The 19167-nt window shown below is 52.0% G+C and overlaps 1 protein-coding gene across 1 annotated transcript; it reads right to left on the bottom strand.

Moving 5' to 3' along the window:
- Positions 1 to 899: 899 nt before the first annotated feature.
- Positions 900 to 18261, bottom strand: DISP3 (dispatched RND transporter family member 3). Its single transcript, XM_030463794.1, has 20 exons — positions 17331 to 18261; positions 15685 to 15904; positions 14058 to 14194; positions 13525 to 13659; positions 13139 to 13299; positions 12622 to 12761; positions 11741 to 11886; positions 10157 to 10318; positions 9602 to 9763; positions 9058 to 9180; positions 8360 to 8496; positions 7536 to 7717; positions 6971 to 7101; positions 6696 to 6868; positions 5625 to 5751; positions 4691 to 4836; positions 4346 to 4505; positions 3910 to 4023; positions 2809 to 2975; positions 900 to 1304 (listed from the first exon to the last, which is right to left on the bottom strand). The coding sequence occupies exons 1-20, from the start codon at positions 18259 to 18261 to the stop codon at positions 942 to 944; spliced, it is 4017 nt and encodes a 1338-aa protein (XP_030319654.1). The 3' UTR covers positions 900 to 941.
- Positions 18262 to 19167: the final 906 nt, after the last annotated feature.

The following is a 19167-nucleotide window of genomic DNA, read 5'->3' as shown; positions in this document are numbered from 1 at the left end:
AAGAGGCTCTGCAGGGACTTCAAGACTCAGCTTTTTCTCCACCATGAGGAGCAGAGGCAGTGAGGGTGAGGTCACCCACTGAGCAGGAGGTAGGACTGGGCTTGGATTCTGCCTTGGCCTCACTGCTGCCAGGAGGGAGAGAGAGGAGGGCAGGATGCTGAGGGCACTGACTGCACCCCTGGCCCAGAGACCCAAGAGATCCCAGTGAAAGCTGCACTGTCCCTTCCAAGAGAAGGGGAGAGCCCTGTGACCTGATGGACCCTGCAAACAATGGAAGAAGGTGGTGCCACCCAACATCTCCAGTTTGGATCTCAGAATGACACCCCTAAGAACTTCTGTGCAGCTTGTCTTGCTCGGGCACAAGGCTCCAGACAATGCTACTTCCCAGGCCTGTCCAACAGCTCCCTGCTGTTTTCCAAGGCTCAGGGAGTGAGGCACAGGCTTGGCATGGGGACAGGACCTCACCTCAAGGGGAGGGACAAAGGGAGAAGTTTTGAAAGGGATCAGGTGGCCATCCCAGCTTTTCCCCTTCTAGCTTTGCGGTTCCAGAAAGCTTTGTTCATAAAAAAAAAAAAAAAAAAAAGAAAAAGAAAAAAAGGAAAAGAAAGAGAAGAAAAAAAGGAAAAAAAAAGTAGAAAGAAAATTGAGAGAAGGAGACCTTCTCCTCCCCTCCTACTCACAGGCTGAGGTATTCCCTGGGCAGCCCTCACTGTCCGTCATCCATCCATCACTACTGAAATAAATACCAGTTTAGAGCAAAACTCATTAGAAAATAAAGTGCATCTGGAGTTGAAAAACTTCTGGAAAAAGGGGGCTTTTTTTCCTCGTTTTTTTTCTTACAAAAAATATCCTTTAAAAAAAAAAAAAAGAAAAAAAAGAAAAAAAGAAAGGGAGCAAGAGGACAGAGCATTTGGCTCTGGGGCACGGGGGGGTGAGGGGGTCTACAGGGCTGTCCCGTTAGGCAGAGGGATCTTAAATCCACTTTTCATGAGGGTGAGGCAGATGCAGAGACCCAGCAGGCCAGCCAGCAGCACTCCCACCACAGCTTTGAGGCAGGACGTGGTGCTGCGGGTGAAGGTGCCCGGGCCCATGATGCTCAGCAGGGCTGTGCTCACAGTTAAGGTGTAGAGGATGGAGATTCCCGTGTTGAGGGCCACGATCTTCCCAAACTTGGCAAAAGGGGCAATGATGCAGAAGAAGAGGGGGACGGTGGCAATCACTGTGGTGACAGCACTGGAGACAATGGCCACCCCCACGTGGCGCACGGCTTCCATCGTCCTCCACTGGCGACAGGCTGTGGGGTCCTGGAGAAAAGGGACAGCAAGGAGGGGTGAGGAGCAGGGAGGAGAAGGAAATGGGGTGGTCTGGTTAGGGACAGGATAAAGGGGATTTTCTGTCCTGTCCTTTTGCAGCCAGTGTCTGTAGGGTGTTTCTAGCACAGATTGAAGGCACCAGGACTGAGCTGAGAGCAGCAGTGCCTCTTCTCTCCCCATTCTTCTCCTCCCTCCCAGCACAGCCCCAAAGGAGCAGGACTCAAGCCCAGCACTGGAGCAGCTCAGGAAGAGGCAGACACCACCCTTGTCCTTATTCCCTTTTGTCCTGGTTTGGGCCAGGATAAAGGGGATTTTCTGCCTGGTGCTTTTGCTTTCAGCTCAGTCTCTTGTAAGCAGCTGCACTTGCTGAAATGAACAGCAAGGTTCTCAGGCAGTGTCTGGTGCTGGGACTGATCCCAGTCCATGTTCATAGTTACAGCCAGAGCCTGGGGTGCAGAACCAAAGCACTGCTCGGCTCTGAGGAACATTTTGCCCTCCAGAAGGAGAAAAGGAGTCAAGAGCTCACACCTGAAACCCTCCCTGAGGGAGGAAGGGACAAGAGAAATGACCAGAACTGACCAAACAGAGTATCCCATCCCATCCACCTCATACTCAGGATAAATCTGAGGGATCCCCAGGGTCAAACCCCTTCCTGCTTCCCCTTCTTCCCCTGTCCCTGTTTGCTTCAGCATCCTGGGAGGATTCCATCCCTTCCTCTGCCTGTGCTCCTGATCCATCCCAGCCTGAATCTCTGTGTTCTGCCTCCAGCTCCCAACTGCTCCTGACCCCAGGATTCCAGCCTGGACTTTCCCAGGGCTGCCCTGCAGCCTCGGTGGGGATGGGAGAGTTATTGGGGGAGAGGGGGGAGGAACCTGGGATTAATTTTCCTGTATATTTGTATAGATTTAGTGATTTTTCCTATTTATCATCACTGTTTCATTAAAGCTGGATAGTTTAGTTTCCAGCCCGTCAGTCTCTCTCCCTCCTTTTTCAGGAAGGAGAGGGGCATTAACAGAGAACATCTCTTGCTCAGTTTAATTGCCAGGCCAGTGTTAAACCCTGACATGGGGCTACACTAAGATTTTAGTCTTTTAAGAGGATGGGTTGGCTCACGGGGTCCTGGCCCAGGATTGAGCTGCTGTATGAGCACAGCCCAGGCAGTTCCTGCTGTCTGAGGTTACAGAACAAGTGTTCTTGTACCTTTCCAGCACCAATCTATCTGCTGGGGCATGAAAGGGCCTTACTTTGGACACAGGTGTGGCCAGAAAGAAAGGGGCAACCATGTGGGGTGGACTCTCAGCTGGGTTTATTGTCCTGAGGCACAGAAGCTGACAGCAGTTTCGGGCTGGACAAGCAGCAAGTGCCCAGGCATGCTGTGAGCCTGGCAAGATGCATCCTCCCTGGGCCATCATGCCCAAGGTCCTGCATCAGAGCTGCATGGCATGGAGGACAGGGGAGGGGATGTAAGGCTGCAGGAAGGAAGGAAGGAGCTCACCTCTGCCTGGTGCAGGGGCAGGTTTTCCCCTGCCAGCAGGTAGCCCTCCACCAAGTGCACGCAGTAATCGACAGAGGAGCCAACGAGGATGGAGAGGGAAATGGCTTCCACAGCCCCCATTTCCCAGCCAGACCAGTACATGATGGTCACCACCAAGCAGACCACCCCTGTGTGAAGAAGGTCACATTAGGGGAATTTAAAGGACAGCTGACAGAATTCCATCACTGGGATATCTGGGATCACACCCTTGCAGGTGTGAATCTTGTCACCTCCTCTCCTCCTGCCCATGGAGGCAAACACTTCCCTCACCTCCCACTGCCCCCAGGACCTGCTGGGTACAGAGAAGCACTTGGATAAATACTGGCAAACTGGCAGGCTGGTGCCCAGCTAGACTGACACTTGTTAAATGAACCCAAGCCCAGGCAGCTGTGTCTGTGTGCACACATGCACTGCAGAGAAGAGGGCCCTTTGTTCTGCTTGCTGAGAGAAACTGAGGTTTTTCTTAAAAGACAAAGAGTGATGTTTGTTTGTGAGTCATGTGTGGGAGAGTAAGTGGTTTTAAAATGATAGATTTCATTTTTAAACTGAGAAGTTTAGCAACACACTTAGCCCACAATCCCATCAAAGCACCGACCAGGCAGAGGGAACTATTTACAGATCTCCTTCAAATACCAACAAAACCATTAAAATATTCAGCTTTTAAAATCTCCCACTGCTTGGAAACAGCAGCCATGGCACAGATCCTTGGGAAGTAGTGCAATTGTTATTCAGAGCATGTGGGACTTAATCACATTATTATACATAACAGGCAGGGATGGCATTTGTGTAGCTAAAACCCTTATTTAAACAAATAGAAGGGATTGTGTAGATAAAACACACTGGGAATTAGACACACAAATCTACTTTCCCAATGAGGTTCCTGTGCATTTGTTGAGACTTCCTCCCATTCACCTGGGTGTATCAGGGCTGGCTCCTGGAAAGCCAGAAGGGTTTACACAGAGTAGAAGCAATTCAGTTCAAATCTCCAGAGACTCAGCAGTGCCACAGCCCACTGATTTCAGACAAAAGGAAAGCCTGACACACTGGAATTGAGACTTTTACCTAAAATGCTGAGCAGCACAGGTAGCAGGAGGAGGATGTGAGTGGTAAACACTGCCACTGCAGCCACACAGATAACCAGAGAGAGGACGAGACCATACAGGGCACTCTGCACTCCTGGAAGAGAAAAACATCTCATTTCACTGCTGAAAAGTGAGAGCTGGGATGAGCAAGGCACTGCATCCCTGCTGGCAGGAAAACAGGCAGGCACTCACATTGGGAAAGATGGGAAAGTGGGAAGTGGGCAATCAACTTCTTGCCTCCCTTCTATTGCTCTGGAATCTGCCAAGGAATCTGACAGAATCGGGGCAGAAGGAGTTCCCACAGAAATGGTGAGGGACTGAAGACACAACACAGGCACACCAGCTGGATCAGTGTGCTGGGAAGATGTGTAGGAGAGCACGGGCTCCTCAGAGAGAGAAACATGGCAGTCACTTGCCTATGATCTCCATGAAGATCTGCTTCCAGTGCTCACAGGTCTGGAAACCGTGCCGGAGAGCAGAGCCCTCTGGGAAGAGCTGGAGCTGCTGCTGTAGGAATGTTTCCCATTTCAGGTAGTCAGCATAAGTCTGGAAGGAAGATTTCCCTTTGTAGGTTGTCTGTAGGAAGATGAACACGTTATTTTTGTGCCCTGCTCTTTGGGACAGGGCATGCATGGCAAGGAGAGAGGTAGAACAGGTCAGCTGGAGCTGCAGTACCAGTGACACAGCTGCCAGCAGCTCTTTGCCTGAGCTCTCGTGATAAGAGTGAACTGTGGCACAAGCAGCCACACTTGTGTGCTCACCGATTCAAATGCCATGGAGATCCACTGCACCTTCCCATCCTTCACCCCCACTGCCCCATGAGAGAGCTGGCCAGGCAGCAGGTTTGGCTCAGGGATGTTCTTACACTCAGGGTGCAACATCTGCAGAAAGGAGGAGATGCTGTATCCTGGAAAGAATGAAAAAGCAAAGGATGGAGGACAAGGGAAGGAAACAACACACCAGAGCAAGAGGATGGGGGTGGGGGGAGGAAAAAAAACCCCAAAACCCTACAAAAGAGCTACAGGCCCAATTTGTCAGCTGTGATACACTGGTTTTTCAGGAACTATTAAACAGATATTTACTTGTCCAAAAGATTGTAAGACCAGCAATACCCATTACTGGCAAGAACAGGCAATTCTGTTCTTATCATCACAGGATTGAATCCTAAATAACATGCCCAGTATCTTGGGAGTTATAGGGACCATTTTTCTTCCTGATCTCCCAGAAAGCATGGCCAGGGGCATGTCCTAGAAGGGCAAAACTGTCTTGGAAAGAAATGGATACAGCAAGAAGCAGCCATCCTTTCTGACTTGCTGTTGAACAAACAACTCAAATCAACACTGCTGCCAAGCAGAGCTGCAGAACACAGACTGTCTCACTTGCTATGTGTTCCTCATCCCTAAAACAGGTGGCACAGCACACAGAAGCACGGGCTGGATGATCCATTGGGCTGTGACTCAGGTGGAAACAGGCAGATCAGGAATGCTGACTGCCAAGAAACACCTCCCTGCACTGCCTGCCTTTACCACTGACTGGCAGCTCCCTGGCTTTTCCCTGCCTCAGCAAGCCAGGATCTGGAGGTTTAAAAAGCCCTCAGCAGCCAGATATCCTCAGACAGGAGGGTGAGAAGCAGCCTCCACCCAGGGACCCAAGGATCTCCCCAAGGACTCTGTGGCTGGCATTAGTCCTACCTACCAGAGGGCAGGCACTGAGCCCCTCCTGGCTTCACCAGCTCGGTGTTGCTGGCAATGGCTTTGCAGAGGTGGCACAGGTTGCCAATCTCTTTGAAGAGGTCAAAGCTGTCATCATAGATAACGCTGCCCTTTCACAAGGAGACACAACAAGAAGAGCACCACACGTGAGGCATCCACACAGCAACTGGCAAAAGAAGGCAGAAGCTGAGTTCTCTCCTTGGCTACCCAGCCTGGGACTTGCTTACACAAACTACAGGTTATATATAGGGTGGGAAAAACCCACCAGGTATCTCTGCCTCACCAGACAACCCAGGAAAAAATAAATAAATCAGGCAGGAAGACAGAAGCACTGAGAAATCAGTGCCCAAAGCCATCAGGGTCTGCCTAAGGAGCAGCTCAGCCCCCCAGCACAAAACTCCAGCTTTCTGCCCTCCCCACTGCCTGCATGTTTTCCCCCTCCAGAGGAAGCAGGCAAAGGCTGATCCTTCCTGATGCCCAAATCAGAATGCAGGAAGAACAGAAGGCTGAAAAGCATCTGCCAAGTGACCCCGACTGAGCATAATTCTGCTGGGGAAAGGCTGTGAATATGTCAGGGTATCAGATCTGGGAGATAAGCTGTTCCTGGAAAAGTCACATTTTGTAACCTTTCCCCAGAGCAACTGATTTGTATTTTGTCATGTTAACATCTCACAACAAGATAAACAATTAGAGAAAAATATCAGTTCCCTGGATCTTGAATGTGTAATGAGGTTCTCATACTGAGCTCAAGATGCATTTGCTGCTAAAATCCCCAGGAAAGCCAGATTTAGACTCAAAATTGGAAGGTTAGATATTGCACTCAGAGAGGGGATTTCCCAAGAAGTCTGAAGCTATTTCAGTTAAGGGCTTCCTGATCTCCATTAGCTGTGAATTTGCTAACAGAGGGACATACTTCTGCCTCATCACAATGCAACCAACTCTGCTCCTCCATCCCTCTGGCCCACGCTGTGGGGATTAACCCACCACCACCTGGGGAGACCTCCCCTCACTCCTCAGCCCTGGGCAGGCCTGTCCAGCATGCAGAACTGTGTACCATGTCTCCAATGACGTGGTTGTCCGGGCGATGAGTGCGATTGACACCCCTGATCCCAAACACCACAAACACCATGGCTCCTGTGTCCACCAGGGGCCTCACTGCAGGCTTCCCACAGCCCGTGTTCATGCAAGGGTTAAATCCAGAAGTGGCTGAGAGCTTTGCTTTTGGTGCTGCTGGCAGACAGAGAAGAAAGGTTGGTTACATCAGAAGGCAGCAAAAAGAAGTCTTGTTCTCTGGGCCAGATATGGCTGAGGAAGTCCTCCTCAGCTTACCTTTCTCACTGGGGACATAAAGGATGCCTTTGGTGGGTCCATCTGGGCTGGAGCTGAGAAGACAGCCAGGAGGTGCTGCACACACTCGGCCATGGTAAGGTGGTTTGTGTGACTGGGCAAAGTACAGTTTCCTGTGCAGCAAAGAAAGTTTGTTATGGGGGACCAGAGGGAGTAAAGATGATGCATCCAAAGCATGGCATGGAAACAGACATTCCCAGGGACAGCAGGAAAGAAAAAGCTGAGCAACTTCAGATCTGGATCCCTAGACATTACATTTGGTTCACATCACACTTGGTTCCACCCAAGAGCTCAGGGGGCAAAAGGCAAGATGAGCCATGTCTTTTTGCCACCCAAAGAAGTCCCCAGGACCAGTCCTGTGGGGACATTAACGATGCCACGGGTCTACAAAATAACTTTACAAAGACAGGGAATATTTGCAGCAAGTCCTGGGGCCATGAATGTCACTAACTGCAAGCAGGACTTGCACTGGGCATGAGGCATCCCATATCAGCCACTCAGCTGGGCTGGTTTTGCTGCCAGCCCCTGGGTCAGGTCTGGAAGGTACCGTGTTCTCTGCTGCTCCTTGGCGGCCACGTAGAAGCTGAAGTCGAACTTCCAGCCCCTCTTGGTGTCACAGGACAAGGTGGTCATCATCCACTTCCTGGGGCTCGTCTGCTTAAGCAGCCCTACTGTGGACACACAAGCTGTCAGCTTCCTGGTGAAGTTACCGAAAGGCACTCTATACACCTGAGCAATGGATTAATGAAAACAGACACTTAACTCCACAGGGTTGCAGCCTCTTGCACATTAGCATCACACACTCCCCTCCTCCCTGAGCACCAGCACAGCCACACAGAATGAGCACTGCAGGCACAACCCCAGCCCAGCCCTCAGCCTGCCTCCTTCCCAGGTTTGCCCAGCCCCTCACTACCCCCCCTCCCCATTCCCTGTGGCCTAGGCTGAATGGTTCCGTCCAGGTTCTGTCCCCTACTCGAGTCCTCCTGGGGATATGTGTGTCCCCAAGGTGGCCTGGGTACAAGCACTGCTGCCTGTGGCTGTGGATGGATGGGAGGAAGCAGTGGGAATCCAGCTGTCTCTGCAGCAGTTTCTACTGATGATGCCAGATCTCACCTGATCTCCACAGACACCCACACTCCTGCTGCCACTGCTGACAGTCACATAGCAACAGGTAAGTGTGGTGGCACTGGGAGGCAGAATCTTTAATGCTGCCAAGCACAGTGCCCTCCTTAGCTACCTGACTGCAAGGCCCTGCAAATTTCACCCTGAGCTACCTTGGACCCAATGAAGAGACAGGAGGAGGCTCTTGTGCTCACCTGTTGAGTGCTGCACTCTTGATAGAGGGGTCCAAGCATCCCTGGACTGACTCACCTGGAATGAAGGCACCTCCCCATCTCCTGGTGACACCATCTGCCAGGGGGCAGGGACACTGGCATTGAGGGAGAATCTGTAGATGGCTGGTCTGCCCTTGCTTCGGGACTTGGAGATGTACACAGTGCCCTGGAGATCTGAAGAAAACAGAGGCCATGAGGGCTCATGCTGCTTGTCAAACCAGCAAATCCTACAGACAGAGGGTCTGCTGCCTCCTCTGCCTTCAGCCCAGCACACCTTTCAAAGCTTTTCACAAAGAGATCCTGAGCTGCAGTAATTCCTGACAGCCAACTGATTCATGTCATCTTGAGACCTGGCCCTATGCCATTTATCCAGAAAACACCCTGCAAAACAGGCTGAATTTGCTCTCCTCACAGCCTGCCAACAAGGTTGTGACCCAGGACTGGGATACAACAGCTGTGAGCTCCCAGCCCTGTATCCAGATGATGCAGATCAGAGGGATTTGTTACTGTCCTGCCACCTGGGTTATAGGAGCACATCCTAGAGCATTCCAGGCATTCCAGGAAGGGGGGTTGTAAGATGCCTCTTACACCCAGCATCAAACAAGGGCTCAGCAGGGCAGGGTCTGAAGAGAATTACTCCCCATCAGTTCTTCAGATTATAGGATTTAGTTTTAACCTGAGAAAGCCCTTGGGCTCTGGACCCAAACGTGGCCAAATTCATCATACCCTTCTTACCTTGTTGTCCTGTATCACTTATGCTCCCTTTGCTTCCCCAAGGTGACCCTGAGCCCCTCTTCTTTTTTTCCAGGGAGGTTCGGATGTTGTTCTGCAAGCTGTGAGGCTTTTCCTGAAACAAACCTGTCACACAAGGTTAGTCAGGGAGGAAAGTGTGAATGGCATGACAAGAGACCTACCAGCCCTGCACACAGCACAGACTCTGCTATCAAACACCAACTCTGAGCAGGGAACACAGAGCCACAGCCCCCCAGCTGGTCACTGGCTTGTCACTTATGAGTCAACATAATCACTTTTCATGGATTATAAAGGAATTACTCCAGCAAAACCACTCAGGCAGATCATTCTGAAAGCAGAGGCTACTTTTCCAAATACTCCACTCCTACAGTCAGCTCAAGCACCCCAAGCCCAGAGTGCACCAAAGTTCAGTGGGGTCTTCCCAACTTCCAATGAGAGATTTAAACAACATTACCCCTACCTCGCCTTTTAGCCCAGGGCTTCAGCCAGGCTGCACCCACCACGGGCTGGGGAGCAGCACCCTCACCTGAGCAGGTGATGCAGGAGATGCCTTCAGCACTCAGGTTGTATTTCAGGTCCAGGAGCACCTGGATGTTTGTGTCTGGCCGGAACAAGACTGGAGCCCGGCTGGCTGGGTGGAGGCGGCTGGCAAAGAATATGGACAGGAGCAAAACCAGGAGAAAAAGCCCTGCAAGGAGAAGGCCAAGTAAGTGTGCAGGACCCTACAGGCATCCTGCACTTAGCACAGACTCAGAGGTGTGACAGGAAGCTGGTATTTTTAGCAGGAAAAAGGGAGAGCCCCTCTCAAGCCCATTGGTAGCTGGGCTCTCTTGTCATGAGCCCCATGTCTGGGTGACCCCTTCAGGACTTGGCATTTCAGATCTGAACGAAAGGACAGGGATGGAAAAGTCTCAGAGTTCCTCATGCAGTTCCCTTAAGGACTGGGGACACTCTTCCACTGAGTTAGAAGCTATGTATCATGTCCCTCTTTCTCAGTCTGTTGTCATTAATAATCAGGGCTTGGGGAGTGGTTGAGATGCTGTCAAAATCCACGCAGAGAGAATACCCACTGCTTCCTTACCCACAATCACCCATCTGCTCTTCACTGCAGACCACAGCACCCAGTGTTCCAGCAGCTCCTGCAGGTGACTTATCAGCTGCCCCCGACTGCCCTTCTCTGCAGGGAGCTGCAGATTTTCTGGCATCACAGATACCAAGGGGACATCCCCCATTTCCAGGGAGACTGGAGAGAGAAAGCAAAGCCAGTCTCAGTATCATGCCTCTAACACAAAATCGCTCTAAAAAATCTTCTGCAAGGTGCTGTACAGCCCAGTTAGGCTAAGGAGATGTCAGCCCCAGGCCAGGATGTCATAGGAAGCATCTTTCTCAAGCCATAACAGTGTGTGACAGCTCCACTCCTAAATCCATGGTTCAGTCCAAAGCCTCTTCAGCCTGTTCTCCCTCTGCCAGACCTCACTAACATTGCCCATATGGTCACAGGGACACTGCATGCTTCTTGGGCCAAGAAAAATGCCTACCTGTCCCACTCAGTATGTCTTGCAGCTGACTCCCCACAGCTGACCTCCTCTGGATGGCAGCCTGGCTCCTGTCTGAGCTCCTGACTCCAGCTCAGGGCTGCCAAGGGACCTGTCCTGCAGTCAGTGTCTGCCTGCCATGCTCTACAGCTGCCACACAAACCATGCTTGGGCACCAACTGGAACAAGCTGCTTTGCTTCTTCACAAGTTACCTGATGCCCAGAGGGCCCCAGAGAAAAGCATCCTGCTGTTTGCTCTGGTCAAGGGAAGGAGTTATTTCCATATATTACCATCACCTGTGGCTCTGGCATGCTAAGGAGGAGACAGCTCCTGCAGCACAGTGCCAAAGCTTAGCTGGCTGCCCATCAAAGGCAGCTCAGAGCCTGTTCTGCTGGGAGGGGGTCTGCACACTGCTGGGAGGGATTGATGGGCTCTCACTGCTTCATTTTCCTCCAGTTCCAGTTTGCTGCTTGGCCTGAAGGCTACTCACTGCCCAGACCACTCCTGCTGGGGGGTTAAAAGGAAAAGACCTCAGCACGGTTTAAAAGCCAAGTAGAGCAGAGCATGACCCCATCAGCACCCTGATCTTCAGTCAGGGCTAGAAGGATTATCTCCTGCTAACAAGAGGGAGGGAAATTCTGGGCTGTTTTTCTAGGTGGCTTATGTGATCTCTCTCAGACAAGTCTTTGCCCTCTCCTTGCCATAATGGAAGAGATGCTCTGAGGAGGTGATGCTGGAGGAAAGCAAAGTGTTCTCACGCCTGCTGCCCAAATGCATTGCTCTGAATGGCAGGGAAGAGGGGAAAAGTCTTTCTTTTCTCAAAAATACACTGTCCTAGTGCTATGGATTAGAATTTTCATTCTACATAATTAGTGATTCCAGCCAGAATGTAGAACCCACCCATGAGGATAAGCAAAGCAGGTAGGAAAGCATGTACTGACACCCACTGAAGATCCCAAAGCAACTTACAACCATTAGTGAGTTCAGACTCCTACAGCCTCCTGTGACACCACCACCAGCAGCTTAAAAGCAGGAAAACTGAGGCATGGACCAAGGGCAGAGACAGAAGGGACTGGAGGATGCAGAGGGCAGTGAGGTCCCTCTGAGGCACTGCACAGCAGGTACATACCAGGCTCCTCCTCCACACTGAGGAGTGGGATGTCATCATCAAGATAGGGAAGAGCCTCTCTGCCTGCTCTGGAAGGGGCCTCTGAGGCAATTAAGAGATCTTCAGCCAGGTGCAAGGCACTCTTCTTGGTGCACTTCTGACTGCAGCTGGATTGGAGACAAAGGCATGAATTTTAAACCACACATACCCTGCACAGAGTTACCACGGGCTCCTTCAGTGTCAGGGAGAGCTCCAACAGCCTGCTCCAATTACTTGGAAAGACATCAGGTTCTGCCAGGAGTAATTGCCATTGCTAAGTGCTGAGAGGTCAGGGGCTGAGCTGCTGTGGCAAAGCAGGAGCAGGCTGGGCTGGATACAGAGAGCAGAGCTGGGCCATGAACTGGGCACTGAGTGACAAGGGTTTCAGCAGTTCAGCTCTCTGCTAATGAATTAAATCAGACCAGGTCACCTGCACTGCTAAAGAGCAGGGGCAAAGGAAATGTGCTGACTTTCAAACACAAATCTGTATGCCCTGCTTGTGCTTACAGCAATTAGATCTGTCTGCTTTGGAGTGCCCATCTCCACAGCTTGAGCATTTAGCTGTGCAATAAGTGCTCTGAGGACACAAATGGCTCCAAGACTCCGTGGGTTTCCACAAAGAGGTAGGACTGGCATTGCAGGCTGAGTCCTGAGAGACAGCTGTGCATACACCAGGGGGAATGAGACTGGGATCTGGCCCTTCTGCTTCTCTCCAGTCTGGAATGGCAGAGGTTAAATTTCTCTCCTGTTAGGGGCTAACAGGGAATGGCAAAGCCAAGCTGAGAGAGACTGAGGGGATCTGCACACTGCCTTGGAGATGAGTTCACAACTTCCCACCCACTCAAGAAGGCTCCAGGGCTCACCTGCTTTGGCAGGAGCTCTCTAGTGGGGACAAATAAAGGGTCCATATTCCAAGAGCAGCTGGCATGGTGAAGAGCACAGCTACCCAGCAGCAGGACACAATCAGGGACATGAAGAGTCCAAAGTCATGCACGGCTGGGATCTATGTGAAGGGAGAGAACGTGGAGTTGGGGTCAAACAGGAGAGGAGAGCTGGAGAGACATCAGGCCAGAAAGAGGTATCTGGAGGAACCTGAGAATAGCACCTGCTGACCTCAGTTCTGATAGCAAACCTGGGAGGTACAGAGCTGAGACAGAGGCTGATAGCCACTGGATCCTCTTTGATCAGTGGCATAAGAAATATTGTCTTGGATACTGATAGAGGGACAGCATCCACTGCCTTAGAGCAGGTAAGGGCAAGCAAGTCCAGTATGCCCCCTGTGCTGGAGGAGAGGACGCAAAGACAGTGCTGGCAGCTTCTCCCTCTATTAGGGCCTCTTGTTAGAAAGGGAAAGCCCCAAACAGCAGAGCTGCAGTGTACCTGAGAGAAGATGTTGGCAGCATATGCTGCAGCTGTGGTCAGGGAGGTGAAGAAGGTGGCTTTGCCTGCTGTCTGGATAGTGTGGATCATGCGGAGCCGCAGGTCCTTGAGGTGGGTGGCTTGGCGGTAGGTGTTGATGAAAACAAAGACATCATCAACCCCTGCAAAAGCAGAGGGGGGAGATTTTGATCCTCTGCTCACAGGAGGCACACGTGCTAAAAATCTAATATCCCCTCGACACCTGACCTGCAAATATTTCACTCACAGGTAATGGAGGGAAAGGGTTTGATCATTTACTCTGCGTTTGCTGCCACCACCTTCCTCTCCCCTGCAGGCAGGAGTTATGGGGAGGCAGCACAGGAGGGTTTGGGTCAGGGCATGCTTACCAATCCCCACAATGACAAAGGCAGCCACACCATTGAGTATACCCAGGTACTGGATCCCAAAGACAACGTGGTACAGGAACAGAGCCACCAGACAGCTCAGCCCAATGCTGGCGATGCCAAAGAATGACAAGAACACTACAGAAGACAAAAAAACATCATGGAAAAAACCAGTACTGCAACCACCCCTTCTGAGAACAGACACCTCCCACCTGCCCTGTCAAAATACTGGTTCCCAAAGGGTGTTGGTGACAGAGAATTGTTTGGGGCTGCAAGGGTACTGCTTGCAGACTCCTTCCCTTGAGGCCCATCCATGAAATTACTTCAGCTTTACATCCATCTCAGTTAGGTGGGAATTTGCATCTTATTCCTGTTCTCCTGTGAGCCTTCCCCTCACCCTGCCCACAAACTCTGGAGATTCAGACTTGCATCATTCTGCTGTGCCACAGAGTTAGACTGGCACCAGAGCCTCCCCTGGGGCTGGCACAGACACCAGGAATCCCAGCACCATCTGACTCCACGTGCCAGCAGCCTACCTGAGCAGGAGGTAAGGATGTAGACCAAGACAGCTATGCAGCTACTGCTGATGAAGGCCAGCAGCATGTCATTGTTGAAGGTCCTCCTCACTTCATAGTCAAACAAATCCGTCCCTCCGTACAGCACCTGGACTTTGCTAGGAGGGGAAGATGTGAAAGAAGAGGAGGAGGCAGAGCTGAGTGTAAAAGGGAGCAGAGCCAGGGGAGTTCACAAAGCACAACGTCTCCTCCAGAGGAAAAGGAGGGCACTGCTCTAATAAGCTTGGGAGTTCTCTGAGGGAACAGGTCAGTGGGGAGAGGAAGGAGGAGGAGGCTGCTGCTGGGTGTGAAGTTCACACAAGGGGGGAAAAAGAAAAGAGCTGGTCTAATGTTTTCAGAATTTCTCCAGTGGATGGTGGGTCTTTGGCACTAATAGACTTCTTGCTGTCAGCAAACAGCTCCTGAAGCCTCCAAAGCCAATTCCATCTGGAATCCTAATCACTGCTTATTACATTAAGCACAAAGGTAATAACCAGGAGATGTGGGCAGAGTGGAAGCTTATCAGAAACCTTATGATTTACCAGCTTCTGCTTCTGGAGGCAGGCTCTGAGTGGAAATAATCCAAGATAATTTAACCAGAGTACAGTAACAATGCACCACAGGAGGCTAATAGGAATCCAAGCTTCGGAACTGAGCCTTGGCCCCAGTTCCCTTTTGACTTCCCATAACTGGAAATCACTGCCAGCCCGTTGCTGAGAAGGGGCTGTGGCTGTCTGCACTTCACTCTGCTTTTGAAGCTCAGTCTCCCTACCTTCTGGGAGCTGTTGAGAGTCAGAGCAACAGAGAAGGCAGAGAGAGACTCACTGCCTTCCCTCAGCTGTCTAGATATTCAGCTATGATTTTAGCTCCAGTTCTGCTCAACCAAAGTAACACAGGCCTGGTGGTAAAAGAAAACCCCTGCATTTCCTAAAACTTACCCTGCCCTGAAACTCCCCTCCTTGTTTCCCTGTAACAAATACTTCTTGAAGGAATTACACAAGTAAAAACATTATTGGATCCACAGCTTCATGTCTTGAGCAAGGACCATTCCTCCTCTGCACCAGACCAGCTGGGGCTGAATTCAGACCAGGAAGGCAGAGAAACAGCTCTGTTAGAGCCAGTGGAATTGGACTTCAGATGGAAGCAAACAGATTTCATGCTAGACAGGGGCTGAGTGGAAAGGCAGACAATGGATTTAATTTTTGGCTCCCTTTCATTGTCTCTACTGAGATCCCTGGTGTGCTGCTGCAGGAGGAAGTGGCATTAAGGGGAAGCATATGAGTGGTTTGCTGCCATATGCTCCCCCACCCTGTGCCTGCACCCAGCTTCAAAGCAGATGCTGCTTCTCCTTCCTCTGCACCATTACACTGTGGCCACTGCTGGAGCCTGACCACCAGTCTGAGCTGGCATGCCAAACCTTCTGTGCCTTCCAGGTGAGCGCAGATGCCACAGGGCTGTCACAGAAGAGTGAAAACTGCAAAAAAACTCTGTGTAAACCTTAAGACAGAGCTTTAACACCTGCAGGGCCTGTTCCATCCACTCCTTCAGTGGGACAGAAAGCATCATCCCTCCCAACCCCTGCCTTTCCCTGCAAGGCACAGCCCCTCACCTGGTGGACTGCTTGGCCAGCATGGCCACGTAGGTGATGACAAAGTTCTGGAACTTGTGGCGCTGCTCCTCCCAGCGATCCTCCACAGAGTAGTAGTTGGGCAGTGGTGCCCCAAAGAGGATTTCACTCCTCAGCAGGGAGCTTTTCATGTTCTCAGCAGACAAGCCCTCATCCACATACCAGTAGAACTCAGGGTGGGTCATGGCCAGCTCCAGGGACCCTGCAGGAGCAGAGCTGCTTTAGTTAGGTGCTGCTTGGTCAATTTGGCACAGGGGTCTTACCTGACAATGGGAAATGGGGAGTGATCCTGGCTTTCATCAGAGTGATGCTGACTGCTGCTGCCTTGCAGAGAGCAAGGAAAGCTGGGGAAAAGCTGAACTGCAAAGACTCACATTCTACTTCTGCTCTGAGACTCTGCTGGCAATGTTGCCCATGTGCAGTTTCCCACCAGGGACACATCATCCCCCTGACTTGTGTTCTGAGGCACACCTCCCCCAGGCAGCAACCCACACAACACCTCCAGCAATACTCCTGCTGCTGGATGCACTTACGTGTCCTACACTGGGACACTATTTGCTCCATCACACCGGGACACACAAGAGCTGAACAACCCTTCTGGAGATGAGGAGTCCTGGCTCTGCTGTGACCTGGTAGCTCTGTCATCTGGTTGCATGAGGGATGCAGAGATGGGGATAGTCAGCTAGTTCTGAGTAAGAGGTGTGTCTGTCTACTCCCAAAATCCAAATTCCCTCGAGTTCACACCAGAAAGACCCAGAAACTGTGCTCCTTCCAGCTCTGGTAGCAGACCTGTTACTCCCTGGAGCAGACGGAGTTAATTCTTTGCCTGCTCCCTCTATGGCTCCTGGACAGCTCCCATCCACAGCCTGAGCTTGGGAGACAGATGGAGGCTTCATCCCACGGCCACCTCACACCCACAGACTCCTGGTGATTCACCTCTTTTCCACCATCCAAAGTCTCTGCCTGACTAGAGGGGCACAGCACAGTGTACAGAGCTGGGAGGAGGAGGCAGGGCCTTCCTCCCCCTCTCTCTAGAGAAACCTTTCCACCTGGTATCTCACAAGCTGCCTTTCAGGCTCCGGAGCAGCCCACAGACCTCTTTCTTTCATCAGCTCCCCAGTACAGAGCAGCTCATCCCTATTGTCTGCCCAAGCCCTGATAATTCTCTGGTGCCTCAGCCTTTCACAGGGGACAATGGTCAGTACAGTGTCAGACACCCCTCATTTGTCCCTCTGACTCAACCCAGGAGTTGCAGAGTAGAAGAGTGGCCCTAGAGCAGAAAATAATTCCTCAAGGCACCCCATGACAGCACCTTCCCCTCTGCCCAAGGCAGTCACCCCTCTTAGTGCCTGCCTGGCCTTGCAGGAGGTGCATAGATACATAACTTCAACATGGCAGCCCTCACCCAGGGCTCACCTTTGATGTCCCCCTCATTTGACCCTCTCACTCAACCCATGACTTGGGTTGCAGGGTAGAAGAGTGGCCCTAGAGCAGAAAATAATTCCTGCAGGCACCCCACGGCAGCACCTTCCCCTCTGCCCCTCTTAGCTGCACACCAGGGACTGCCTGCCCTTGCAGGAGATGAATGCCTTACACATGGCAGCCCTCACCCAGGGCTCTCAGCTCACCTTGGATGTCAGCAAGGTCTTGTCCCATGCCATCGTAATAAATCTTCCCTCCTCTCTCAGTGGGGAAGAAGTAGGTCATGAGGGAGCTGGGAGGGGAGCAGTAGGAATAGGAACCCAAGGGCAGGTCCTTCAAGACCTCGTGGGGCTTCCAGCAGAACTCCCTGAAGCGGGGGTGATCCATGATCTTGCGCTCAACCTCATGGATGGTGACGAGGCGCTCAGTGGTGAAGATGTTGTTTTCAGAGTCCCCCCGGGCCAGGAAAACGAGCTCGATGCGCCAGTGGGCATGAGTCTGTGTGTTGGCACTGATGTAAGTGCTGGAATAATCCCAGCGGGGAGCACCCCTGCCCACTCGGGAGCTCTGGTTCCCCGGGGGGCTGAGGCGGGCGCAGGGCTGGGGGGAGCTGGTCCTGCCCGGGGCTGCGCTGCGCCTGAGCCGCCCGCTGCCCCCGAGGCGGGAGGAGTTGAGGTGAAGCTGCTGGAGCTGCTCAAAGATGAGTTTCTGCAGGGTTTCCGAGGTGAAGTCAGCCAGGTCCCGGCGGTTCCGTCCCCACGACCCAAACTGGGACTTGAGGGCCAAGGCCAGGGCGTCAAAGCGCTGAGAGGACTCGTGGTTGCGGATCTCGAAGGCGTTGTAGGAGATGTCGATGTCCAGGGCTGGGTAGTGGAGGAACATGACGATGGCGAGAGCGGCTGGGATGGCACAGCCCAGGAAAAGGATGAAGCCAGCACAGTAAGGGTTGGTAAACACCCAGCCAACAATATTCCAGAAGCCAGACACGGGCAGGGTGACACGCGGGGGCCTGGCTCTGCAGGGGCTTTTCCCGCAGAGCAGAGCACCCTCCCGCCTCTTCCTGGAGCTGAAGGCTACCTCTTCATCTTCCTCATCCAGCCAGGCATCCTGTAACAAGGGGTCATCCTCTGTGTCCATGTCCAGCACCTACGCAAAGAGGAGGAGGAAAGCAGTCAGCAGGCACAGCCATGAATTCACAGCCAAAGGGTCTCAGCAGCAGACCCAGGGGCAGAGCCAGACTCCAGCTCTCTCAGCACCTCTCTTCAATCCCACAGATTTCCTAGAGACACTGAAACACCAGGCTTGCCATGGGGTATCCACCCCCTCCCTGGCAGAAGAACCAGAGAAGTTCAAACTATAGACCCAGACCTTGGTGCTCTGGCAGAGGAGAGCTCTGCATGGCTCCAGGAACAGCAGGCAGGGAGAGAGCAGGAGATTCACAGGGTGCTGCTCAGACTGCAGCAGCAGGAACATTTAATGAGATGAAAACCAGATGAAAAATGAAAGGGACCTTCTCTTCCTCTCTTTAAACCTGGCAATAGATTTCTCCCCAGCTCTATCATACAGAAGGATTCATCCTTCCCACACAGCAGGTGTGTGAACACCCAGAACCAGAAGCACAGCAACCCATACCTGCAGACACACACATGCAGACATACACTTGCACACACTGACCCCCTGGAGCACTTGTAACCCTGCTCCAGTCCCTGGAGGTTTATTTACCACCAGTGTGGGAAGGGAAAGGGCTGGACAGCCCTGCTTTCCTTCCACCCCTGTGAGATATTGTTTACTGAGTGTTTTTTTTCCAGCTCCTTCCAACAACCAGGAAGCAAAAGCAGTTACTGTCCCCATGGAACGAGGAGGAAACCCTCCCTGATGAGCCCATGTTTGCCTCTGCAAGAGGCTACCAGCACACACAGATGTCAGACTTCCCCATGTGCCCATCCTGGATGTTGCCTGGCAGCTTCCCAAGCCCAGAAGCCACAGATGGTGGTCCCTGAGAGCAAAGCCCAGACCTTTTAAGGTCACCCCTTTTCCCAGCTC

Source organism: Calypte anna, chromosome 21 (assembly GCF_003957555.1).
Source record: "Calypte anna isolate BGI_N300 chromosome 21, bCalAnn1_v1.p, whole genome shotgun sequence".
In the NCBI taxonomy this organism is placed as follows: Eukaryota; Metazoa; Chordata; class Aves; order Apodiformes; family Trochilidae; genus Calypte; species Calypte anna.
This window is presented reverse-complemented; position numbering and strand designations above follow the sequence as displayed.

Bases quoted from the DNA above. Each gene is read 5' to 3' on its own strand.
- DISP3 (XM_030463794.1), bottom strand. From the start codon at position 18,261: ATGGACACAGAGGATGACCCCTTGTTACAGGATGCCTGGCTGGATGAG. The intron at 5,752-6,695 runs GTACACAGTTCT...TCCTTGTGAAAG, and splicing joins ACCACGTCATTGGAGACATG to GGCAGCGTTATCTATGATGA. The intron at 4,024-4,345 runs GCAAGTGACTGC...TTTCTCTTCCAG, and splicing joins GATCTTCATGGAGATCATAG to GAGTGCAGAGTGCCCTGTAT.